The 23,120-nt window shown below is 45.4% G+C and overlaps 3 protein-coding genes and 2 non-coding genes across 5 annotated transcripts; 4 read left to right on the plus strand and 1 right to left on the minus strand.

Annotated features, from left to right (window-relative positions):
• The first annotated feature begins 325 nt into the window (after positions 1-325).
• rps2 (ribosomal protein S2) lies at positions 326-2,698 on the plus strand. Its single transcript, XM_064986940.1, has 5 exons — positions 326-503; positions 982-1,071; positions 1,209-1,650; positions 1,931-2,022; positions 2,578-2,698. The coding sequence occupies exons 1-5, from the start codon at positions 360-362 to the stop codon at positions 2,656-2,658; spliced, it is 849 nt and encodes a 282-aa protein (XP_064843012.1). The 5' UTR covers positions 326-359; the 3' UTR covers positions 2,659-2,698.
• On the plus strand, positions 671-807 carry LOC135554901 (small nucleolar RNA SNORA9). The gene has a single exon (XR_010457770.1). It is a non-coding gene; the product is annotated as a small nucleolar RNA SNORA9 (small nucleolar RNA).
• Positions 2,699-4,742: 2,044 nt separating the features above from the next.
• On the minus strand, positions 4,743-10,132 carry ndufb10 (NADH:ubiquinone oxidoreductase subunit B10). The gene is made up of 4 exons (XM_064986941.1): positions 9,903-10,132; positions 9,216-9,354; positions 7,985-8,124; positions 4,743-5,272 (listed from the first exon to the last, which is right to left on the minus strand). Exons 1-4 carry the CDS (start codon positions 10,048-10,050, stop codon positions 5,187-5,189), a joined length of 513 nt encoding a protein of 170 aa, XP_064843013.1. The 5' UTR covers positions 10,051-10,132; the 3' UTR covers positions 4,743-5,186.
• A 375-nt stretch (positions 10,133-10,507) lies between these two features.
• On the plus strand, positions 10,508-23,030 carry LOC135554570 (large ribosomal subunit protein uL3-like). The gene is made up of 11 exons (XM_064986943.1): positions 10,508-10,593; positions 11,579-11,807; positions 13,932-14,124; positions 14,496-14,664; positions 14,842-14,977; positions 17,285-17,471; positions 17,970-18,130; positions 18,497-18,598; positions 19,478-19,573; positions 19,782-19,901; positions 22,880-23,030. Exons 2-11 carry the CDS (start codon positions 11,805-11,807, stop codon positions 22,940-22,942), a joined length of 1,230 nt encoding a protein of 409 aa, XP_064843015.1. The 5' UTR covers positions 10,508-10,593; positions 11,579-11,804; the 3' UTR covers positions 22,943-23,030.
• LOC135554917 (small nucleolar RNA SNORA71) lies at positions 22,369-22,494 on the plus strand. The gene has a single exon (XR_010457786.1). It is a non-coding gene; the product is annotated as a small nucleolar RNA SNORA71 (small nucleolar RNA).
• Positions 23,031-23,120: the final 90 nt, after the last annotated feature.

Here is a 23,120-nt window from a genome sequence, read left to right on the forward strand (position 1 = left end):
CAGAAATCCTTAATTGTACTGTTAACAGTTGATTTAAAACCAAATTGAAAAATGCTTAGGCAATTAATGATGTTGTGAATGACTGAAGGTAACACCAGTTCCTAGTTAGCGCACATGGCTACAATACAAAATATCGATGTGGTACTCGTTATGTTTACTGTACAATATGTAAATGTACCGTTCAGAAACCCTAACGATGGGACTCCGTTCATTACGTGCATGTTTATCCTATAATATTTCATTCGCTAGCCAGTGCGCTAAGAAATTCCACCGGCCATGATGTTGATTGGGCCTTGGTGACGTGCATTTAGGTAGCTCATCGTTACTTATTCTGACGTTTAATCTTTATTCAACAGCAAATGGCGGACAACGCCGGTGGAGAACGTGGAGGTTTCCGTGGAGGTTTTGGCAGTGGCGACCGGGGTCGTGGTCGTGGACGCGGTAGAGGCCGTGGTCGCGGTCGTGGACGCGGTGCCAGGGGCGGCAAGTCCGAGGACAAGGAAGTGAGTTGACATCCTTGAGCCCTTGTTTATCTTTCTGGTCACAATGAAGGCGATTACGAATGGAGACTAAACTGGCCTGAGTGATGTTACATGTGCAGTATGTTGGGTTTTACATTAATAATTCAAGTGACGTTTAGTCCAACTTTGAAACCCTACATAAGTTGATTCTGCAGACCTTTGTCAGCAAGGCTTGGCCTGGAGTGGCTGAGTTCTTTCCTATAGTGTCTGCTAGAGAGAACTGAGATTGTTTGAGGCCCTGCTGTGCCTCTTCCATGGCAAGGTTATAGGTATATCTCAGACAACTAATAGTTGGTGGTCCTGTGGCTCAGTAGTTGAGAGCATGGCGTTTGCAGGGTTGGGTTTGATTCCCACTTGTGTGAGAAAAAACACTTCTCATGTGTCGCTTTGTTTACTGTCTACTAAATGTTTAAAAATATATATATATATTTTTTAATTCATATGAATGTTTCTCTTTCAGTGGGTGCCAGTGACCAAGCTGGGCCGCCTTGTTAAGGACATGAAGATCAAGTCTCTGGAGGAGATCTATCTCTACTCCCTGCCCATAAAGGTAAATGACAACTTAATGGTTTCCATAGCTGTACATGTTATTAAACTAAAAGCACTATGAGCAGTTCACTCATATGGTGTGTTTATAATAGTTGTTACCATCCTGCCTCTTCTGAAAGTGTTTCTATCATATTATAGGAGTCTGAGATCATTGACTTCTTCCTGGGGTCCTCGTTGAAAGATGAGGTGCTGAAGATTATGCCTGTCCAGAAGCAGACCAGGGCTGGCCAGCGCACCAGGTTCAAGGCCTTTGTTGCCATTGGTGACTACAACGGCCATGTGGGCCTGGGGGTGAAGTGCTCCAAGGAGGTGGCCACTGCCATTCGAGGAGCCATCATCCTGGCAAAGCTGTCCATCGTGCCTGTGAGGAGGGGATACTGGGGGAACAAGATCGGCAAGCCCCACACCGTGCCATGCAAGGTGACTGGTCGTTGTGGCTCCGTCCTGGTGCGTCTGATCCCTGCGCCCCGTGGTACTGGCATCGTGTCTGCCCCTGTGCCCAAGAAGCTGCTCACAATGGCTGGTATCGACGATTGCTACACCTCGGCCAGGGGCTGCACTGCCACTCTAGGCAACTTCGGTAAGACACCTACATTGTGTTTGACTAATTTTCAATGGTGTTTTAATAGGTATTATCAGTGCAGCCGCATCCCCCTCCAAGCTCTGCTCAGCTTCACCCATAAGTGGTATAGTTGTCGTTAATCAGGAGGTAAACTAATGAGTATGGTAATGCACGGCAGAAAGACTTCCTAATAGTCTCTTCTGTTCCCCCTTTCTGTGCTCAACATCCAGCCCCAGTCACTACAGTAGCATAGTTGGGTACATAAAAGTGAATTGATACTAAGTGTTTGTCTTTACAGCCAAGGCTACCTTTGATGCCATCTCCAAGACCTACAGCTACCTGACCCCTGATCTGTGGAAGGAGACAGTCTTCACCAAGTCTCCTTACCAGGTCAGTTCTAAAGCCTTGATGCCCTCATCATTCATGATATCAAGTTTATAAAGCCCTTTTCCGTGTCTCATTGTAAGGATGGGAACAAAGTAAATGTTGCCTTTGTATTGCCCGTTCATCGTCTCAAAAGTGAATGGGTTACTGAAGGAGGCATACAGTAATTATTGTGGTTGTCTTTGAGGGGTGCGCACCGAATCCTTTCAATTCGATTAACTGCAACACAACTGTTTATTTTATTTTATTTATTTTACCTTTATTTAACCAGGCAAGTCAGTTAAGAACAAATTCTTATTTTCAATGACGGCCTGGGAACAGTGGGTTAACTGCCAGTTCAGGGGCAGAACGACAGATTTGTACCTTGTCAGCTCAGTGGTTTGAACTGTAGCGAGACATGATAGATCTAATATACAAATGGGCAGTCTAGATCTGTGTTGCTGTGGTATGTGATATATTAAGCACTAACAGACGTGGTTCTTATTCACAAATAAAAACTTGGTTATGTTATTGACACTAAGGAACTTGGATGTGTGAAAGTGTCAATTTTGTGTCCTGCAGGAGTTCACTGATCACCTGGCCAAGACCCACACCAGGGTGTCTGTGCAGAGGACGGCCGCAGCTGTCCCGGCATCCTCCTAAACACTTTTGTACAGTGGATTAAATAAAGGGTTTAACACCATTACTGTCTCCTAAAACTGATGTGCTGTAATGTGACTATAATATGAATCAAGATGTAAGATGCTGATGGCTAGTTAGATCATGTGACAGCAATGAGATCAAACTCTATTTTGGGCATTTTGACACCATGGTTTATTACTTCAGGTAACGAGGACTTCAAGGGTTTAGTCCTCTCCTTCAAATCTGGATTTAACCAGCACTGCTCTTAACCCCCAGTCTTCCCTAACAAACAGATTGCTTTAGACCTTGGAGACAAGGTGGGTGCAATTAATTAACCTCATAGGTTAAGATTTGGATTCCTCTGTCTTAGTTGCCGGCTGTTCCGCAAATTCGTACTGATAATTTGATAGTCTGAATCTGTAAAATGATTCACTTGCCTACACACAATACCCCAGGGCAAAATGGTATTGCTAGATGTCTTTGCAAATAAAAAATTTGGTTGGTCTTGCATCAAGTATGCAAAAAAAATACTTAACAAGTTGCATGGACTTGAGTGCAGTAAGTGTTTAAAACTACCTTATTGCTGTATCACGTTTTGTGAGTTAAAGCAGTGAATTTCAAGCAAATTAAACAAAGACCTGGGAGATTATCCAATGCCTCGCAAGGGGCACCTGTTAGGTGGCTTAAAATTAAAAGCGGACGTTGACTATCCCTTGCTGTATGAATAAGTTAATTACACGTTGGCTAGTTCAATGCACCCAGTCACTGCAAAGATAGTCGTCCTGCCTTACTTGCTGGAGAGGAAGGGACCGCAATTTCACCTTGAGGCCAATGGTGACGTTCATGGTTACGAGAGCTGGATGTGTCGATGTTGCTCCATAATACTAATTGTTTTTTTAACCCCTTCCCTATTTCGTGGTATCCAATTGTTTAGTAGCTACTACCTTGTCTCATCGCTACAATTCCCGCTCGGGAGAGATGAAGGTTGAAAGTCATACGTCCTCCGATACACAACCCAACCAAGCCGCACTGCTTCTTAAAACGGCGCCATCCAACCCGGAAGCCAGCCGCACCAATGTGTCGGAGGAAACACCTTGCACCTGGCAACCTTGGTTAGCGCGCACTGCGCCTGGCCTGCCACAGGAGTCGCTGGTGCGCGATGGCAAGGATTTCCCTACCGGCCAAACGCTCCCTAACCCGGACAACGCTAGGCCAATTGTGAGTCGCGGCCGGTTACGACAGCCTGGGTACAAACCCAGAGTCTCTGGTGGCACAGCTGGCGCTGCAGTACAGCGCCCTTAACCACTGCGCCACCCGGGAGGCCCTGTTGGTGAGTTGTTAGGATAAAAAAAAATCTTGTCTGCTTTTCGGCAGGACAATCACCTTAAGGCTAAATATGAGTTTACCGAGACCAATGTTCCTGGGTGGCCTAGTCAAATCTCTGGCAAGACTTCACAATAGCTGTCTAGCAATGATCAAACTTGACAGGGCTTGAATATTTTAATTTGCAAATATTGTGCGAAGCACTAATCCAGAAAGACTCACTGCTGAAGTGGATTTTAGCGTACTATAAACTGGTTCAATCTGTGAATGCTGAGAGCTGCGGTAAATCGTAGCGTATACCATGGTTGGTAACCAGTTTGAGAGTAAGACACCTTGGGGGGTTTGGTATATATCCAATATACCACGGCTAAGGGCTGTATCCAGGCACTGCGTTGTCATAAATACAGCACTTAGCAAGTACATTGAATCCAGTTTAAATTCAGGCTGTAACCATGTGGAATAAGTCGGAGTATGAATACTGTCTGAAGGCACTGATGTGGCAACAGCGTCAATGCTCCTGCATCTCATTACAAGCTTTGGTTTTTCCAATTGTTTTAAGGTTGAGCATCAGCACATAGGGCACGCTGATTGGTGTCACCTCATTAGCATGTTACACCTGTGCTAGTTGCCATCACATTAGTGGGAAGGTTTTACCCGTGCTGGCTCAGGTGCTATTTAAGAATGACTGGCCCAGTGGTCTTGATAATGGAAAAAGAATCAAACCATTTTGAATTAATTGAAAAACGGTCTCTTTTAGAATCAAACTATGAACATTTGAGATGTGCTATCATGCAGATTTAATCATGGCTGCTTATTTCACAATGCTGGACTTGAATTCGACCAAGATGTATCCCAAATGAGTCAGATTTCTTGTATTCTGTGTCCCCTTGAAATGAGAATATTCAAGGCTTTTCCACTCAGACCCCAATGCGTTTTGATCAAGTGAGGAGCAATCAAATACATTGAGATTCAGTACTACTTGTGGCAGTGTACTTGCAGCCCAGCGGGACAAGACCACAACAGTTCCTATTCAAGAATGGGTTGAGTTCTGGAGATGGCTATAAACTGCTGGAGTCAAGGGTAAATGCAGCTCCTTCAAAAAAGTTGTCTGTTACTACAGCTGAACAATACAATGAGGACAATTATTTTTTTGCAATAAACATATTTACTCTACATTTCATACATAGGAGAGAGACTTGGAACATAGTGATTAGGGGTTATATTGTTTAAGCTTTTGCCTCGGCCGCCATCATCCTGTCTTTCTGCTTCATCAGACATTTCCTTGAGCTGGCGTAGGCTCCCAGATCCCCATCTACAACAGAGGAAGGACAACAGTTTGACAATGGAACAGTAGCCTCACAGCCTTAACATTAATGCAATTCCACTGCAGGAAATTCTTCCCTGGAGGTGTCTCTGAAATGATTTATATTGAAAAACATTCGGGCAGCGGCACTTAAATTTCTAAATGTTTACTACTGAACACAACTGACACCTGAAGTTATGTTTCACTATATTGGATCACTCCGCGGTGGAGGGATACATCCGAGGTGAGGATTTACAGATTTACTCCCGTGTACACATTTACACCTGTGTCATGGCTGGGTCCGCCCCTATATATAGACCCCATGGCCGCGACACTTTATTGCTGAGGTTGCGCTGTCACTCCTTTCTCTCAGGTGGGGTGGAGATGCTAAGGATGTGCCGCTGGTCAGCACAGACGCCTCCCAATTCAGCTGGGGGGGTGTGACTAAGGGCAGGTTGGCCAGCGGCTGTTGGCTACACTGTTGGCTGCAGGCCCATCAATACACTAGAGCTGTACTGCTGGCCCTGCAGTCTTTTCTTTCACATCTGAAGGGAAGACATGTCCTAGTGAGAATGGACAACACCACAGTGGTGGCTCACATCAACCATCAGGGTGGACTGAGGTTGCACTGCCCCTCATGGCACGGGAGCTCCTTCTCTGGGCTCCGGGACGCCTAGCGTTGCTACGTGCAGGGCATGTACCTGGCATCCTGAATGTGGCAGAGGATATGCTCTCAAGGGAGGGCCCACCACTAGAGCCTACATCCCCAGGTGGTGCAGCACCTGTGGGACAAGTTCGGGAGGGCGCAGGTGGACCCGTTTGCCTCCCTGGACAATGCGCACAGCCCCCTGTGGTACTCCATGTTGGAGCCACCAGAGCCTCTGTGCTTGGATGCTCTGGAGCTTTATGCATTCCCCCTTTTCCCCTGATCCAGGCTGTGCTGGACAGGACCAGGATGGCAGAGCATCATCTGCTTCTGGTGGCCCCATACTGGCCCAGGCGACCCTGGTTCAGCTCCTGTCCCTGTTGTCTGGGACACCTTGCTGTCTCAGGCCGGGGAACTCTGTGGCATCGGAGGCCGCACCGCCTCAGTCTGTGGGATTTGCCACTGAACGGCACCAATGGTCCATGTTAAGACTACAAGAGGGTGTAATGAACATGCAGAATGCTAGGGCGCCTGCTATAACTGCGGCATACCAGTTGCGCTGGCGGTTGTTCTGCTCTTGGTGCACTAGTATTGAGGTTGGGCCCAAGTCAGGCGGGGTGCACTATGTCCTCCAATACCTGCATTCTCGCTTGGATGAGGGCTTCACAGCCTCTACACTGAGAGGGTATTTGGCTACTATATCTGCCTGTCATGTGAGGTGGATGGACAGGTCAGTGGGGCGCCAGCCCTTGGTCTCCAGGTTTATGAAGGGGGTATGTCCCCTGCGTCCAGCTAGGACCCACTCAATGGCGAGCTGGGATTTGGATGTGGTCTTGGCAGCTTTGGCAAAGCCGCCTTTAGAAACGTTGGAGTCTGCCTCCCTGAAACACCTCTCTATGAAGGTGGCTTTCTTGGTAGTGATTACTTCATGAAGAGGGTGGGTGAGCTCCATGCTCTTTCGGTAAATTCTGAGTGCTACCGGATGGACCCCGGGGGGAGGAGTGTATATATATATATATATATATATATCTCTGTCTCAACCCTTCATTCCTCCCGAAGGTTCTGTCAGACAGGCATGTGAACATCCCTTTTATCCTGTCTGCTTATGACCCTCCTCTCCGGCATGCTGTGGCTGCCTATGTGGAGTGGACACAGTCAGTGAGAACAGACCAGATCTTTGTCTGCTATGACGAGAGAGTCCTGGGGGCTGGGCTATCAAAGCGGAGGCTCTCTCACTGAATCGTTTCCTCGATCACGACAGCATATCGCCGAGCTGGGATCTGTGGTGGCACATTCAACATGAGGTGTTGGTGTGTCCTGGGCTCTACTGCGAGGAGTGCCCTCGCTGAGATCTGTGCTGCGGCGAGCTGGGCTTCCTCATGGACCTTTGCTAGGTACTATTGGGTAAATGTGGCACCTCCCTCTGCGGTTGGTTCAGTGGTCCTGGGCGTCGCCTCCCCTTCCGGGATGTGCCGGTCCCCTCTTCCACAATGTCTGCCCCTGCGTCTTGGTCCCACGCTGGGACTTCGCCACTGGCTGGCCAGGTCCCTCTAGCACTGACTAATCTGGTACACCAAAATATTGGAGTGATCCAATATAGTGGTTACGTATGTAACCATGGTTATGTGAGCTATATGGATCACTCCAATATTTTATGGTGCTAGAGGCGCCTCAAATTATGTAGATAACATGTCACGGCCATGGGGTCTATATATAGGGGCGGACCCTAGCCGTTACACAGGTTTACACGGGAGTAAATCTGTAAATCCTCACCTGGGATGTATCCCTCCGCTGCGAAGTGATACCAATATATTGGAGTGATCCATATAGCTCACATAACTGTGGTTACATACGTAACCTTCATTTTTCATTTTTCCCATCAGTATTATTCAGAAATTAAAACATACATCTGCAGACTCTAACGGGTGTTGTCAGTGGCTGGAGGTTGATGCGACGCATAGGCCTAGCTGTCATTCTTGCCCCGTAGATGCTTGGAACATGCTATCAACAGTGTTACTGCCATATTTACAACCCTGAATGGTAATTGAGGCACGACTGGAGTGAGTGGTACTTACAGCGTGACTGGTAGGCCTTGGCCACATCTGCAAACTGCTGCAGCTCCTTGGAACAGTTCTGGTGGTAGCTGGTACCCTCCCTCTGCTGGCAGGCCCTCAGACGCTCCTGGACCACCTTCACAATCTCCTGGTCCACCTTACTGGGTGGGCGGGGGAGGGACACACAACAGACAGCTGTTAGGGACAAGGGTAGGGTGGTTGTGAATTCACTAAACAGGACAAGCCGATGAATGGTTAAAAGAAGTGGGTAACACGGAACCCAAACCGGCTGCGCATGTGCGCCATCGTGCACAAATGTAGGTTGTCCCCCCACACCAAATGAAGGTTAAAATATCAAAACAAACTGAACCAATTATATTAATTTGGGGATAGGTCGAAAAGCATTAAACATTTATGGCGGTCAACCGAATCGTTTCTAATCATCTCTCTTCCTTCCAGGCTTTTTCTTCTCTTGACTTTATATTGCAATTGGCAACTTTCATAAATTAGGTGCAAGACCTCTTCGTCTTTCAGTCACCCACGTGGGTATAACCAATGATGAGATGGCACGTGGGTACCTGCTTCTATAAACCAATGAGGAGATGGGAGAGGCAGGACTTCTGATCTGCGTCAGAACTGAATTTCTATTTTAGCCCTTGGCAACGCAGACACTCGTTGGCGCAATAATTGAATAACATAGATTTCTAAATCTATTTTGCAACGCGAGCGGTGTAGTCAGCCTGTAACTGTCCTATCATATCTGACCACAGAACATTAATCTCTTGGACAAACTATGTAAGGTCAACTTCCCGGTAACCAATTGATGCGGATTCAGACTTTTCATACATCAGATGCGGAAAGCCTTTCGTGAACTTGCACTTGACTTCCCCCCCCCCCTCTTACTAGCGGACTTTGCTGATAGGTACTTTGAGGGAAAATGACTTAATATGACTGGTTGTCCCACCTAGCCATTTGAAGATGAATGCACTAACTAAGTTGCTCTGGATAAGATGGTCTACTTTTTTTTTTTTACAGTATGTCTTGTCATTTAATCCAGTCAATGGGTTTTTCCTCATGATGAGAGTTGGTGTAGAGGGGTGTCAAACATCTGGAGGACCACAGTGTCTGCTGGTTTTCACACATTCCTTTATTTCAGACTGGAAAACCATGACTATGTACTTAATGACCTTCATTGGGAGGAAAGTAAAGCCAGAGGCACTGTGGCCCTCGAGCTTGAAAGAGGAATACTTACTGATCTCTCCTCCACTGCATCTCAGCCTCATAGTAACAGGTGTAGTCTCCCTCTGTGCACTCGGTCAGCTCTGGGACACGGCGGAACTTCTGGTGGTAGTAGTTGTACTTGTTGCCAGAGTGGATACCCTCCACAAGTTCTGATGAGAGATGAGGGGAGCATGTCAACATATACCTCTTGTTGATCATGTGGTACAAAGTACTTAAGGAGTCCTATTGCTGACTGATTTCACATGAAAGGATTGGTGAAAACTATGTGAAACTTCCAGTCCAATGTTAGATCAGTGATATTACTGGAAAGAGGTGAAGGATGCATTTCTAGACCCTGAATTACAGTAATATGATATTTAATGAGTAGTATCTAACTAGTGTCAAGTGCATTGCGCTGCATGCAACATTATATGCACTACACCTGAATAAACTAAAACTGCAACACACATAGCTACCGAGCTAGGTAGAAAGCATAACCGCAACACTTGCTAGTTTTGACAGTACCGCTATCTAGTAAGCTAACAAACAATTTCTCTGAACTGCACATCTGTCATTTGAAATCCTCTGTCATTATAAATGTTTAATGCCATGGTCTGTCTCCATGTATCTCGCTAGATATCCAACATTAGCTAGTGTTAGCAACCCCACAGATAGGTTAGTTTAAAATATTTCGCAAAACCTTAGCTAGCTAGCTCACCTCTAAATGTGGTGACAGGGAGGTCCACGGAATAATAGAAGAGTTTAGTCAAAATCAGGGCTGGGTTGGGAAGGGTTGTCTGCTTGTCCACTATGGGAGTCTGGCGGGGAGGCTCAGGATACGCATCTTTATCATAGTCCGATGGCATTTTGCTGTCTTTTGTTAAAGGGGAAAAAAAGAAACTTATTCAATTCGACCTCTTCTACGCATCTGCGCATGCGTAGGAGGAACAACATGGCGTTGGAGGTCAGAAGTAAGTATAAAATGTAATATGGTGAACATAAATACAATTTCAGTAAGATTACCAAAAAACGATTTATATATTTTATTTACACCCTTTATCTCGAATATTACATTTACATTTCTTTCATTTTTCAAGCAGAGGTCGAAGGTAAAAGTTCAGTGCAGAGAAAATGTGTGGTCAGAGAGGAAGAGGCGACCCTGAACCCAAATATGTCCAAAACAAGACCAATGCGTTTCTATGGGTTTGTTTTGGACCAAAACTTGGCGCCTGCCTTCCCGCCTTTGGGATCTCGTCATTATATACTGATCTCTGGTGTGTTCTAATTCAATGAACTTCCAGTCCACAAGGTGGCATAAAACATCAAATTACGAAAAAAAACGTCCAGAAAGTTGTCAGTGTGCGCAAATCTAGTTGAGGGTGGTGAGCTGAAGAGGATGAGTTGTTACAGTAAGTTATAGTAATGAAACTATTAATGATACGCGTTACGATTATCAAATGGAGGTATTTTCCCGCGACTAGATCAGGTAGTTAGCTAGCTATCTAAAGTAGTAAAGAGTTTGACTAAAACAATGGAAATGCCATGAAAACGCTACGCATGTGCCACGTGGGGTGATAATTTTAGCTAGATCCAGAATCTCCCCGTTGCCGCCAATCGAAATTATCCTACATTAAGACTATTTTTGTGTATTTGACACTCATGTTGGGGTAAAATGGGAGTAATACTTGTATGGATGTCAACCGCAAAGCTTGTTCATGTCATCTTCACCAAAAAAACTATTTCTATATGACTAACGTTAGCTATGCTACCAGTTTCTAAGAACTGGAGTTAGCATTTAGCCGAATTATTTTGTAACCCAGAGAAGGAGAAGTTTAAATATTATGCAGCGAAAATAGTCAAGTATATCAGACCCGGATTTTAGTTACCACCTTGTGGTCCTGTTGGAACACACAAATTATGACGGATTTGACCAATATCCACTTTGTTGGCTCAGATTTTGAATTGGTGCCAAATAATGTGTCCTTTGTTCTGTCCCACACGTTTTGCGTTCCAATAATATTTTTACTGCATGTAGCTAGCGCGTTCGTTAGTTATGTTGCATTGTACTCTACGGTGACCGACAGTTCTGTCTCAAAATTGGTAAATAGTTGTCAGGAAAACAACTGCATTATGAAGTAATTTAGCTGTTTGAATAGCTATTGTTATTTCCTATATTTTTGCTCTTTTGAGCTTAAAAACAATCCTGTGTTTTGCGCTGAGGAAACATGTCATGTTTATTAGCTCGTAAAAGTGACTAATAAATACCCTTGAACCTTGTCATGCATTCAATCTTCATAAGAGCCTTTAAGCCTACATATACCAAGTCCTCCCAAACATGTTATGAATTGGTACAGTAACAATAGATTAACAGTAGATGTCTCTCTTTCCCCACAGATGTCTGCAGCCAGTTGTCTGGGCACCCCATCACATGACCCACCACCAGAGGCCCACCATGAGCCAGTGCTGGCAGCCCTGGTCTTGTTTGAAAATGAATACGGCTCCTTAACTGGGCCAGCCACCAAATTAGAGCCCTTGACCAGAGTAACATCTTGAGTATGACTCTGACATCAGCACTTGTTCCTATCTCTTTCTGTCCCTTGCCTGGACGGCACACACAGACATGGTCAGTGGTCCTGCTGTCTTTTCTATATTTCTAACCTGAAGGGCACCTTGGGGTCTACTAACTTCAGTCAGGGGCTCTGTTTGTTTATGTGTGTATGGTTTGATTTTAGGTTTCTGGTGTGTTTTGTTGGATATTAAGACAACTTGTTGAACACGTTGCATGCTCGCTGTTCTTTCTCAGTATGCCATGTGCAAGAGGGCAATGGCGTTGTGCTTTTTGCACATGGCCTCAACATCGGTAATATCCTCATTTCTTTGGACTTTGGCTGTTGTTTCTCGGCTACCTCAGAATCATCTGCAGACACTGACTTTTTAGACTTTTTTTAAACGATGACGTTTTCTTTAGTTGAGTTTCTCAACTATTAATTTGTATTGAATGCTGTATAGGAAATATTTCCCATTAGTTGTGCTACTAACTTGGTTTGAATAATGAAGGATTTGTTTCATGTGGACAGAAATTAATCTATTGACCTCAATGCAACACCTTTTCCCCAGGTTTTCGTCTCTTTCAAATCCGTGCACAGAAATGTACAATGCTTGCATTATTGGTCCATTTGCAAGAATATTCTTAATTTTTTTGCTGTCACAGAAATGGACTAGTCTGTTCAGTCAGCTTATGAAGGCATATTTCTAGTGTGGGTATGTTGATTCCTGTAAAATGAATTTTTCACTATTACTCTGCATGTGTTCTGATGGCAAATGAATCTTGATCGTCACTAAATTTCTCAAGACCGTCTCTTTGCCTGTATTAGTCAGTGTATAGGCTCTTCAGCACACAGACACTTGTCTTGAGCAGCCGTTACTGAAGCTCCGAGGTTGACAGGGCACACAACATGGCCATTCATTCTCAGAATGCAGCCATTAGGCCTCTTCCTGACACCTGTTTTTGTCACCGAGCTAATCTGGACAAGACGTCTGTCATAAACACGTAGGATGTGTGGGTTACTGACGGTACGAATGGGGAGGAGGTGATTTTGGGGATTCTTCAGGGCTATTACCCCTGGTTCTTCAACTTGGTCCCCGAGCATTTCATTTTATTCTGTACGTAAATTCCGAGACACTCCATTTAGTGTAATATTTTACATTTCATATGGTAGGTATTAATTTGTTGTCGTCATCCGAATTTGTAACATATTACACGAAATGGAACGTATAAATTTTAATTTGTGAAACATATGATAGGTTACGAATTCTAGCTAGGTGGCTAAAGTTAGATAGGCAAAGGGTTAAGATATTAGGAATTGGGTTATTTCTATTAACATTTTATTTAACCAGGTAGACCAGTTGAGAACAAGTTCTCATTTACAACTGCGACCTGGCCAAGATAAAGCAAAGCAGTTTGACACCAACAACAACACAGAGTTACACATGGAATAAACAAACGTACAGTCAATAACACAATAGAAAAATCTATATACAATGTGTGCAAATGAGGTAAGATTAGGGAGGTAAGGCAATAAATAGGCCGTAGTGGTGAAGTAATTACAATTTAGCAAATAAACACTGGAGTGATAGATGTGCAGATGATGAATGTGCAAGTAGAGATACTGGGGTGCAAAGGAGCAACAAAAGAATATAGTATATATATATATCAATCGGGTTAGCTAACATGTTAAGTAGTTGCAGGGTAGTTAAAAAGTTGCTAATTAGCTGAAATGTAAAAGTTGTTTGAGATTTGTACTCGCCACCTGTGTTTTGCTAGACGTTGGCGTTATACACCTAACCCGACCAACCACCCTACTTTCCTGTTTGCCCTCTGTCTTTTATGTAACCATACCAAATGTATCATATTGGAGTGTCCTGGATTTACATGTTATGTCTAGTCTGGGACCAGCCTGTGCTTTGTTTTCTATGTTATCAATAAGTTATTACTTTATATTGTACTGTTTTTCACTAATCCTTGTAGGTTATTATATTACTAGTTATAGTTCTGTTTAGAGCGAAGATCTAATAACCCATGTTTGATACTTCAGAGAAGGGTGATATGAATTCAACTGAAATGTAAAAAATAGACATCAAAATAAACTTTATCAAGGGTAAAGCACAGCAATAACCTGGGGTTTTAGAGCCCTTGAAGCATTATCAGAAGTTAATTGATGTAAACATCTGTTTCGCTCCCTCCCAGTCTCACCGTAAATTCCACGCGCCCCGCCATGGGCACATGGGCTTCCTGCCCTGCAAGCGCAGCAAGAAGCACCGGGGGAAGCCCCGCAGCTGGCCCCAGGACGACCCCAGCCAGCCCGTCCACCTCACCGCCTTCATGGGCTACAAGGCCGGCATGACCCACATCCTGCGTGAGGTGCACCGCACTGGCCTGAGTATGTACAGTCTGCCTTACAGCGTGGGATGATGTAAGATTTGGATAGAACAATGTATATGTGAACCAGGAGTAAGAGCCATGAGAGAATTAGACCTGGTCCCAGATCTGTTTGTCCTGTCTAGACAAGGATCTCTGAGAAGATGCTGTATGATTTAATTTCTGAATAATGGTGATGGAATCAAACCGCTGATGCCAGAGAGAACATGTGGCATTGACCATAGAGCCCAGCTCTGTTTTCAATCCTAGTCTTCTTCCTCTATTCTGCTCTGACATTGATGTGACACTTTGTCGTTCCTCCTGTAGGCTACACACAGGCCATTTGTCTTTATCATTTTTGTGGCAACTGACCCATATCTCCTCTCCCAACAGAGCAAGCCAAACGTGAGTCTGTGGAGGCGGTCACTATCATCGAGACTCCGCCTGTGATGGTGGTGGGGGTTGTTGGGTACATCGACACAGTTCGTGGCCTGAGGTCCTTCAAGACCATCTTCGCCGAACACCTCAGTGACGAGTGCAAGCGCAGATTCTACAAAAGCTGGTGGGGTGGCACATTGAAGTATAGACTGTGACTGACCTCTGTGCAGATGATGTTTGATGTTTTAATTTCTGAATAATAGTGTTGAAATCAAACCGCTGATGCCAGAGAAGGAGGGGGAAGTAACATATGATCAAGAGATTATTTTTCAACCTCTACCCTGTAAATCAACTCTTCCAGGTACAAGAGCAAGAAGAAGGCATTCACCAAGTATGCCAAGAAGTGGACAGACGAGAGTGGCAAGAAGCAGCTGGAGAAGGACTTTAATAACATGAAGAAATACTGCACATCCATCCGGGTCCTCATCCACACTCAGGTACATAGAACCCTCTTATCAATCATGTGATCCAACAGAAATCCTCCACTCTATCCTCGGTGAGTTTCTATTGGCTTGTGGTGAGTAAGTGACAGCTGGTGGTATCCCTGGGGTTCATCTGTCTCCACCCCAAGGACCTCCCTTCAGAACGGGCACGGCTGTCTGAGTTATAGCCTACCCAGCTCCTACCAGTCACATGGCAACTGAAAGGGGGGGGAAAACCTTCCCTAATCTCAAGGCCCCCGTTGCGAACAAATGTCTTCTCTCTCTCTCTCACGCACACATGCAGAGGAGTACTAGAGTATGGAGTTTCAAATGACAGGTTAAAAATACTCCTGTGAGGAGCAGGACCTCGACTGCACTTGAGGAAAGTTTGTGTTGGCAACAAACATTACTCAATGTTACTGGTTGAATTCAGGGTATTGTGTGGTTGTGGAAGCAGAGATATGATTACTGTAAGATGTGGGGATAGAGCAATGTGAATATTTGCCTGGTTCCAGATCTGTTCTAGCGGTCTTGATAATTCTTTGGTCGGTGTCACATTTGGCAGATGTTTTTTCTCTTTCTGCAGATGATGTATGATGTTTTAATTTCTGAATAATAGTGAAGGAATCAAACCACTGATGCCAGAGAGAAAAACACGACCATATGAGTCAAGGCCGCACAAATAGACAAGGCTATCGGAGACCTGACTGATGACTCACAGGACTGTAGGGTGAAGTTGCCTCTACACCAGAGGTGTCAAACATACAGCCTGCGGGTGTATAGATATATAAAAAAAATAATGTTGTATATATCATTTTAGATTTGTGTGTGTAGGAAAACAAACTTTAACTTCTTGAAACTCCCCATCCCGGATCCGGGTTTGTGACTAAAGCCTCAGGCTCATTAGCATAACGCAACGTTAACGATTTCTGAAAATCGCAAATAAAATGAAAATAATGCGTCTGCTCTCAAGCTTAGCCTTTTCTTAACAACACTGTCATCTCAGATTTTCAAAATATGCTTTTGAACCATAGAAATTGACTAATTTGTGTAAGAGTATGCAAAGCTAGCATAGCATTTTGAGTAGCATTTAGCACGCAACATTTTCACAAAAACCAGATAACCAAATAAATAAAATCATTTACCTTTGAAGAGCTTCTGATGTTTTCAATGAGGAGACTCTCAGTTACATACCAAATGCGCAGTTTTTCCTGAAAGCGTCTGTGTGTAGGAGAAATCGTTCCGTTTTCTACATTGCGTCTGGCTACCGAAACGAACCGAAAATTCAGTCACCTACAAAGTAAAACTTTTTCCGGATTAACTACATAATATCGACCGAAACATGGCAAACGTTGTTTGGAATCAATCCTCAAGGTGTTTTTTCACATATCTCTTCATTGATATGCAGTTCGTGGAAGCTTGCTTTCCTCTCTGTATCCCATGGAAAAATACTGGCAGGTGACTTTTTGCGCACCAATTTCGGCGCAGGACACCGGGCGGACACCTGGTAAATGTGGTCTCTTATGGTCAATCTTCCAATGATCTGCCTACAAATACGTCACAATGCTGCAGACACCTTGGGGAAACGACAGAAAGGGCAGGCTCATTCCTCTCGCATTCACAGCCATATAAGGAGACAATGGAAAACAGAGCCTCAAAAATCCTGCTCATTTCCTGGATGCCTCTCATCTTGGTTTTGCCTGAAGCTCACGTTCTAGGGCACGCACAGAAAATATATTGGTAGTTCTGGACACGTCAGAGTGTTTTCTTTCGAATGCTATCAATTATATGCATAGTCGAGCATCTTTTTGTGACAAAATATCTTGTTTAAAACGGGAACGTTTTTCATCCAAAAATGAAATAGCGCCCCCAGAGCATCAACAGCATTAAAATGACTACAACCAAATCTAAACTATAGAAATAATAGACCTACATTCATAGTTTCTTGAAATTGTCTAGCTTGTTAATATTCTCCCAAATGAAAGCTAGACAGAGTAAGCATTGGAGGGGGTGGATAGAGGATGCATTTTTGCAAATTGGTGGCAAGTAAATATTTTTACAAAATTCAGTGCGGCCTTCCGGATGTCGTTGTAGACCGACTGCGGCTCCCGGGGCAAAATGAGTTTGACAACCCTGTCCTCGGCGCTGATCTTGACATTTCCCCCAATAATGGGTAGGATTGGGGAAAGGGAATCTAATCCTGGATCAGAGACTGAATCCTAAAATAAATCATATTTAGTCAGTGTGGAAGTGAAGGGAGCAGAGGCACTAAAGTTGTGTGAATCTTGCTGGCTTCTGTACATTTTATAATTGTGTCTTTAGATTCGCCTGCTGCCCCTCAAAGCTAAGAAGGCCCATATCATGGAGGTGCAGCTGAACGGCGGCACCATCTCCGAGAAGGTGGACTGGGTCAAGGAGAAGCTGGAGCAGCCCGTCCCTGTGTCCTCAGTCTTCTACCAGGACGAGATGATAGACGTCATTGGGGTCACCAAAGGTCATGGGATGAAAGGTAAGAGGTTTTGAGGTACTTGGTCGTCGAGGTAAAAGGGTCACCGTAGAAGATATTCCTAGGTACAGATCTCCCACTCATCCATTTGTTCTGTCTTGCTACCAAACGTGACAATGTCCTCTGTGCAGATGATGTATGATGTTTTAATTTCTGAATAATAGTGAAGGAATCAAACCACTGATGCCAGAGAGAGATTTGTGTTGTTGAGAATGACCATATGAGTTGTCACTCAGCCTGGGGATGAGTGAGGAATCTATATGGACATTAATGACATGGTAGTACCATTGGTTATAATATATCCAAAGTTGAGACATGTCTCTAGATCTAACAGAATGGCTCAAAGACCCAGAGTTTTTCTACTTGCTAATATAATGTAATTAGTGAAAGATGCATGTCAATGTCTGCTGACTGACGGTATATTACTATTCAGCTATTATATTCTATTGGCTGGTCCTGTGGCGTAACCCATTTCCTACTGGTTTTCATATTGGTTGACAGGTGTGACCAGTCGTTGGGGAGTGAAGAAACTGCCCAGGAAGACTCACAAGGGCCTTCGTAAGGTGGCCTGTATCGGAGCCTGGCACCCTTCCCGTGTGGGCTACACCATCGCCCGTGCCGGCCAGAAGGGCTACCACCACCGCACAGAGCTCAACAAGAAGGTCCGCAGCACCAGGGCTCTAGATGAGATGGGCATGTGAAATTCAGTAGATGAGATGGGCATGTGAAATTCAGGAGATGGGCATGTGAAATTCAGTAGTTGAGATGGGCATGTGAAATTCATCCGTTGACTAAGTGTTCCTTGAAAAATAGGTGTTTTGACCTCAAAAGGGACTGACTACCTTGTAAAATAGTTTTCTTCATACATTATACTTTGTTAATGAACGATCTGTGGATGTTTGAGTTGCGTATTCAACTAGAACTAGTTTTGGTTCTGTTGTGACTGTAATTACGTAGAGGTTCATACTGTACTGCTTAGACTGTGGTTCACCACCATCATGCTGTTTGTGTTTTACTCTGGTCTACAGATCTACCGTATTGGCAAAGGGATTCATGTCCAGGATGGCAAAGTCATCAAGAACAACGCTTCCACTAACTACGACACCACCCAGAAGACTATCACCCCCATGGTAATATAATGTTATTGGCATGGTACTGAGCCTAGAAATGATGTGCTATAACATGGTAACCATTCTAATTCTTACTGTTGGTTCAAACTTCTTCGGGATCGTGTCCCGTCCACAGGACTGTTGCGCTAACGTAGGCTAATGTGATTAGCATGAGGTTGTAAGTAACAACATTTCCCAGGACATAGACATCTTATATGGGCAAAAAGCTTAAATTCTTAATCGAACTGCACTGTCCAATTTACAGTAGCTATTACAGTGAAATAATAACATGCTGTTTGAGGAGAGTGCACAGTTTTGAACTTAAAGATATTAATAAACAAATTAGGCACATTTGGGCAGTCTTGATACATTTTGAACATCAATGGTTCATTGGATCAGCCTAAAATGTTGAATACACTGCTGCCATCTACTGGCCAAGAATTGAAATTCCACCTCAGGCGATAATGTATTATTCCAGCTTTCTCTTGCATTTCAAATGTTTTATTTATATTATCTTTTACCAGATCTAATGTGTTATTCTCCTACATTCCTTTCACATTTCCTTTCAAATGGTATCAATAATATGCATATCCTTGCTTCAGGTCCTGAGCTACAGGCAGTTAGATTTGGGTATATCATTTTAGTTGAACATTTGAGGGTGTGGGTGGGGTGAATCCTTAGGAGGTTTTAATGAAGTGATGCATCCTCTCATTTGATCACCAACTTTGTCTGATGTCACACTGTAAAGCCAAAGGTAGAGGCCTGACATGCAAGATGGGTATATGGCCAGTATTTGCACTATAATAGAGTATGTATTGCAGGTTGTGGCCATTAATGTGGTGTACTACTTGTTTAATCTGTATAATTATTCATCCATCCTCTCCTGTTGTCTGTCTGTAGGGAGGGTTCCCCCACTATGGTGACGTGAAAAATGACTTCTTGATGCTGAAGGGCTGTGTGATCGGCTGTAAGAAACGTGTCCTCACCCTGAGAAAGGTACAGTGCCCATGTGTTAGTGACAACTACCTCTGTGCAGGTGATGTATGATGTTTTAATTTCTGAATAATAGTGAAGGAATCAAACCACTGATGCCAGAGAGGAAAACATGACCATAGGAGTTGGGGATGCAAAAGCATGGGATATATTTGACCTTGTGTTGAACTCTAACCACTTGTGTGTGTGGTCATGTGCTTCTCTCTCCCAGTCCATGCTAGTGCACACATCACGCAAGTCCAAGGAGACCATCGACCTCAAGTTCATCGACACCACATCCAAGTTTGGCTACGGTCACTTCCAGACCCCCCAGGAGAAGAGGGCCTTCATGGTGGGTACCGGCTGGGTTTGGGCCTGGGTGGAAGGGCCCGCTGGCTGTGGATGGATGTGGGAGTGAGCTGAATCATTGAAGATGGGAGTGGGACTGACGGACCATGTTAGTGATGGAGGGAGGAGTGGGACTGACGGACAGTGTTAGTGATGGAGGGAGGAGTGGGACTGACGGACCATGTTAGTGATGAAGGAGGAGTGGGACTGACTGACAGTGTTAGAGATGGAGGGAGGAGTGGGACTGACGGACAATGTTAGAGATGGAGGGAGGAGTGGGACTGACGGACAGTGTTAGTGATGGAGTGGGACTGACGGACCATGTTAGTGATGGAGGAGAAGTGGGACTGACTGACAGTGTTAGAGATGGAGGGAGGAGTGGGACTGACTGACAGTGTTAGAGATGGAGGGAGGAGTGGGACTGACGGACAATGTTAGAGATGGAGGGAGGAGTGGGACTGACGGACAATGTTAGTGATGGAGGGAGGAGTGGGACTGACGGACAATGTTAGTGATGGAGGGAGGAGTGGGACTGACGGACAGTGTTAGTGATGGAGGAGTGGGACTGACGGACAATGTTAGTGATGGAGGGAGGAGTGGGACTGACGCATAATGTTAGTGATGGAGGGAGGTGTGGGACTGACGGACAATGTTAGTGATGGAGGGAGGAGTGGGACTGACGCATAATGTTAGTGATGGAGGGAGGAGTGGGACTGACGGACAATGTTAGTGATGGAGGGAGGAGTGGGACTGACGGACAATGTTAGTGATGGAGGGAGGAGGGGGACTGACGGACCATGTTAGTGATGGAGGGAGGAGGGGGACTGACGGACCATGTTAGTGATGGAGGGAGGAGGGGGACTGACGGACCATGTTAGTGATGGAGGGAGGAGTGGGACTGACGGACAGTGTTAGTGATGGAGGGAGGAGTGGGACTGACGGACAGTGTTAGTGATGGAGGGAGGAGTGGGACTGACGGACAGTGTTAGTGATGGAGGGAGGAGTGGGACTGACGGACAGTGTTAGTGATGGAGGGAGGAGTGGGACTGACGGACCGTGTTAGTGATGGAGGGAGGAGTGGGACTGACGGACAGTGTTAGTGATGGAGGGAGGAGTGGGACTGACGGACCGTGTTAGTGATGGAGGGAGGAGCGGGACTGACGCACAATGTTAGTGATGGAGGGAGGAGCGGGACTGACTGACAGTGTTAGAGATGGAGGGAGGAGTGGGACTGACTGACAATGTTAGAGATGGAGGGGGAGTGGGACTGACGGACAATGTTAGAGATGGAGGGAGGAGTGGGACTGACTGACAGTGTTAGTGATGGAGGGAGGAGCGGGACTGACGCACAATGTTAGTGATGGAGGGAGGAGCGGGACTGACGCACAATGTTAGTGATGGAGGGAGGAGCGGGACTGACGGACCATGTTAGTGATGGAGGGAGGAGTGGGACTGACGGACCATGTTAGTGATGGAGGGAGGAGTGGGACTGACGGACGATGTTAGAGATGGAGGGAGGAGTGGGACTGACGCACAATGTTAGTGATGGAGGGAGGAGTGGGACTGACGGACCATGTTAGTGATGGAGGGGGGAGTGGGACTGACGGACCATGTTAGTGATGGAGGGAGGAGCGGGACTGACGCACAATGTTAGTGATGGAGGGAGGAGCGGGACTGACGCACAATGTTAGTGATGGAGGGAGGAGCGGGACTGACGGACCATGTTAGTGATGGAGGGAGGAGTGGGACTGACGGACCATGTTAGTGATGGAGGAGTGGGACTGACGGACAATGTTAGTGATGGAGGGAGGAGTGGGACTGACTGACAGTGTTAGTGATGGAGGAGTGGGACTGACGGACAATGTTAGTGATGGAGGGAGGAGTGGGACTGACGCACAATGTTAGTGATGGAGGGAGGAGCTGGACTGACGGACCATGTTAGTGATGGAGGGAGGAGCGGGACTGACGGACAATGTTAGAGATGGAGGGAGGAGTGGGACTGACACACAATGTTAGTGACGGAGGGAGGAGTGGGACTGACGGACCATGTTAGTGATGGAGGGAGGAGCGGGACTGACGGACAATGTTAGAGATGGAGGGAGGAGTGGGACTGACACACAATGTTAGTGACGGAGGGAGGAGTGGGACTGACGGACCATGTTAGTGATGGAGGGAGGAGTGGGACTGACGGACCATGTTAGTGATGGAGGGAGGAGTGGGACTGACGGACAATGTTAGAGATGGAGGGAGGAGTGGGACTGACGCACAATGTTAGTGATGGAGGGAGGAGTGGGACTGACGCACAATGTTAGTGATGGGGGGAGGAGTGGGACTGACGCACAATGTTAGTGATGGAGGAGGAGTGGGACTGACGGACCATGTTAGTGATGGAGTGTGGGTAAGTAAAGGGGAAGGCTGTAGGGACAGCGTAGGTTGGGGTGGAGGCACTGAAGCGTTTGTGAAGGCGGACACCCTGTATCGAAAGTGACTACGGCGTGACTGTTGTCCTAGTCATTGATAGTACAGGAATAGTGATGAAAGATTTTCCCGTGTTTGTTGGAATACCTGTTCCTGTCAAACCCTGTATCTTTCGAACATCTTCAACAAACAATACTTCTTTTAACGTGTTAAAAAATATATATATTTTTATTTTATTTTGCTTGAACCCCTGGTGTGATCTAATGCTATTCTGAAATTGGATGTGTATTAGCTGGATTCTGAATAGTGCTCAGAAAAATAAGGTAATTGGAATTGAGATGTGGAATTAAAGGGATGAGGACTGGAGCATGATGGGGAACGAGGTGGAGTGGTGCTCCCCCTAACGCGTTCCAAATGGCACCCATAGTGCTCTGGTAAAATGTAGTGCACTATATAGGGTGCCATTTGGGACATTACCCTCGATCTCAGCTGACCCATGTCTGGGTGAACCTGTTGCTTTAATACTGGACTTCTGTTGACCCTGCTGTGACTTTTGACCTCCAGGGCCCACTGAAGAAGGACGTGCTGAATAAACTGCCCGCCGAACCATTGCCAGAGGAGGTTTAGAAGTGATGGTGGTCCACCGTTCTAACTAGCTCAGCAGAGAAACAAGTTCTTAAAGTAACAGTCTTCTAATAAAACAGTCTTATCTATCCAGGTGGTGTTTGGCTGTTCTTTTCAAATAACCTTCATCTTAGTTTAGACTGCCTATGTCCCAAATGGCACCCTATTCCCCATACAGTCC

The sequence above is a fragment of the Oncorhynchus masou genome, chromosome 14, assembly GCF_036934945.1.
Source record: "Oncorhynchus masou masou isolate Uvic2021 chromosome 14, UVic_Omas_1.1, whole genome shotgun sequence".
Classification (NCBI taxonomy): domain Eukaryota; kingdom Metazoa; phylum Chordata; class Actinopteri; order Salmoniformes; family Salmonidae; genus Oncorhynchus; species Oncorhynchus masou.

What these genes read in the sequence shown, in the direction of transcription:
- rps2 (XM_064986940.1), top strand. Translation starts at nt 360, where the DNA reads ATGGCGGACAACGCCGGTGGAGAACGTGGAGGTTTCCGTGGAGGTTTT. An exon ending in GCAAGTCCGAGGACAAGGAA is followed by an intron (nt 504 to 981) that starts GTGAGTTGACAT and finishes TTTCTCTTTCAG; the next exon opens with TGGGTGCCAGTGACCAAGCT. An exon ending in TCACCAAGTCTCCTTACCAG is followed by an intron (nt 2,023 to 2,577) that starts GTCAGTTCTAAA and finishes TGTGTCCTGCAG; the next exon opens with GAGTTCACTGATCACCTGGC.
- LOC135554570 (XM_064986943.1), top strand. An exon ending in CAAAGGTCATGGGATGAAAG is followed by an intron (nt 17,472 to 17,969) that starts GTAAGAGGTTTT and finishes ATTGGTTGACAG; the next exon opens with GTGTGACCAGTCGTTGGGGA. An exon ending in AGGAGAAGAGGGCCTTCATG is followed by an intron (nt 19,902 to 22,879) that starts GTGGGTACCGGC and finishes TTTGACCTCCAG; the next exon opens with GGCCCACTGAAGAAGGACGT.
- ndufb10 (XM_064986941.1), bottom strand. Translation starts at nt 10,050, where the DNA reads ATGCCATCGGACTATGATAAAGATGCGTATCCTGAGCCTCCCCGCCAG. An exon ending in CCCTGTCACCACATTTAGAG is followed by an intron (nt 9,355 to 9,902) that starts GTGAGCTAGCTA and finishes ATCTCTCATCAG; the next exon opens with AACTTGTGGAGGGTATCCAC. An exon ending in ATGCAGTGGAGGAGAGATCA is followed by an intron (nt 8,125 to 9,215) that starts GTAAGTATTCCT and finishes CCGCCCACCCAG; the next exon opens with TAAGGTGGACCAGGAGATTG.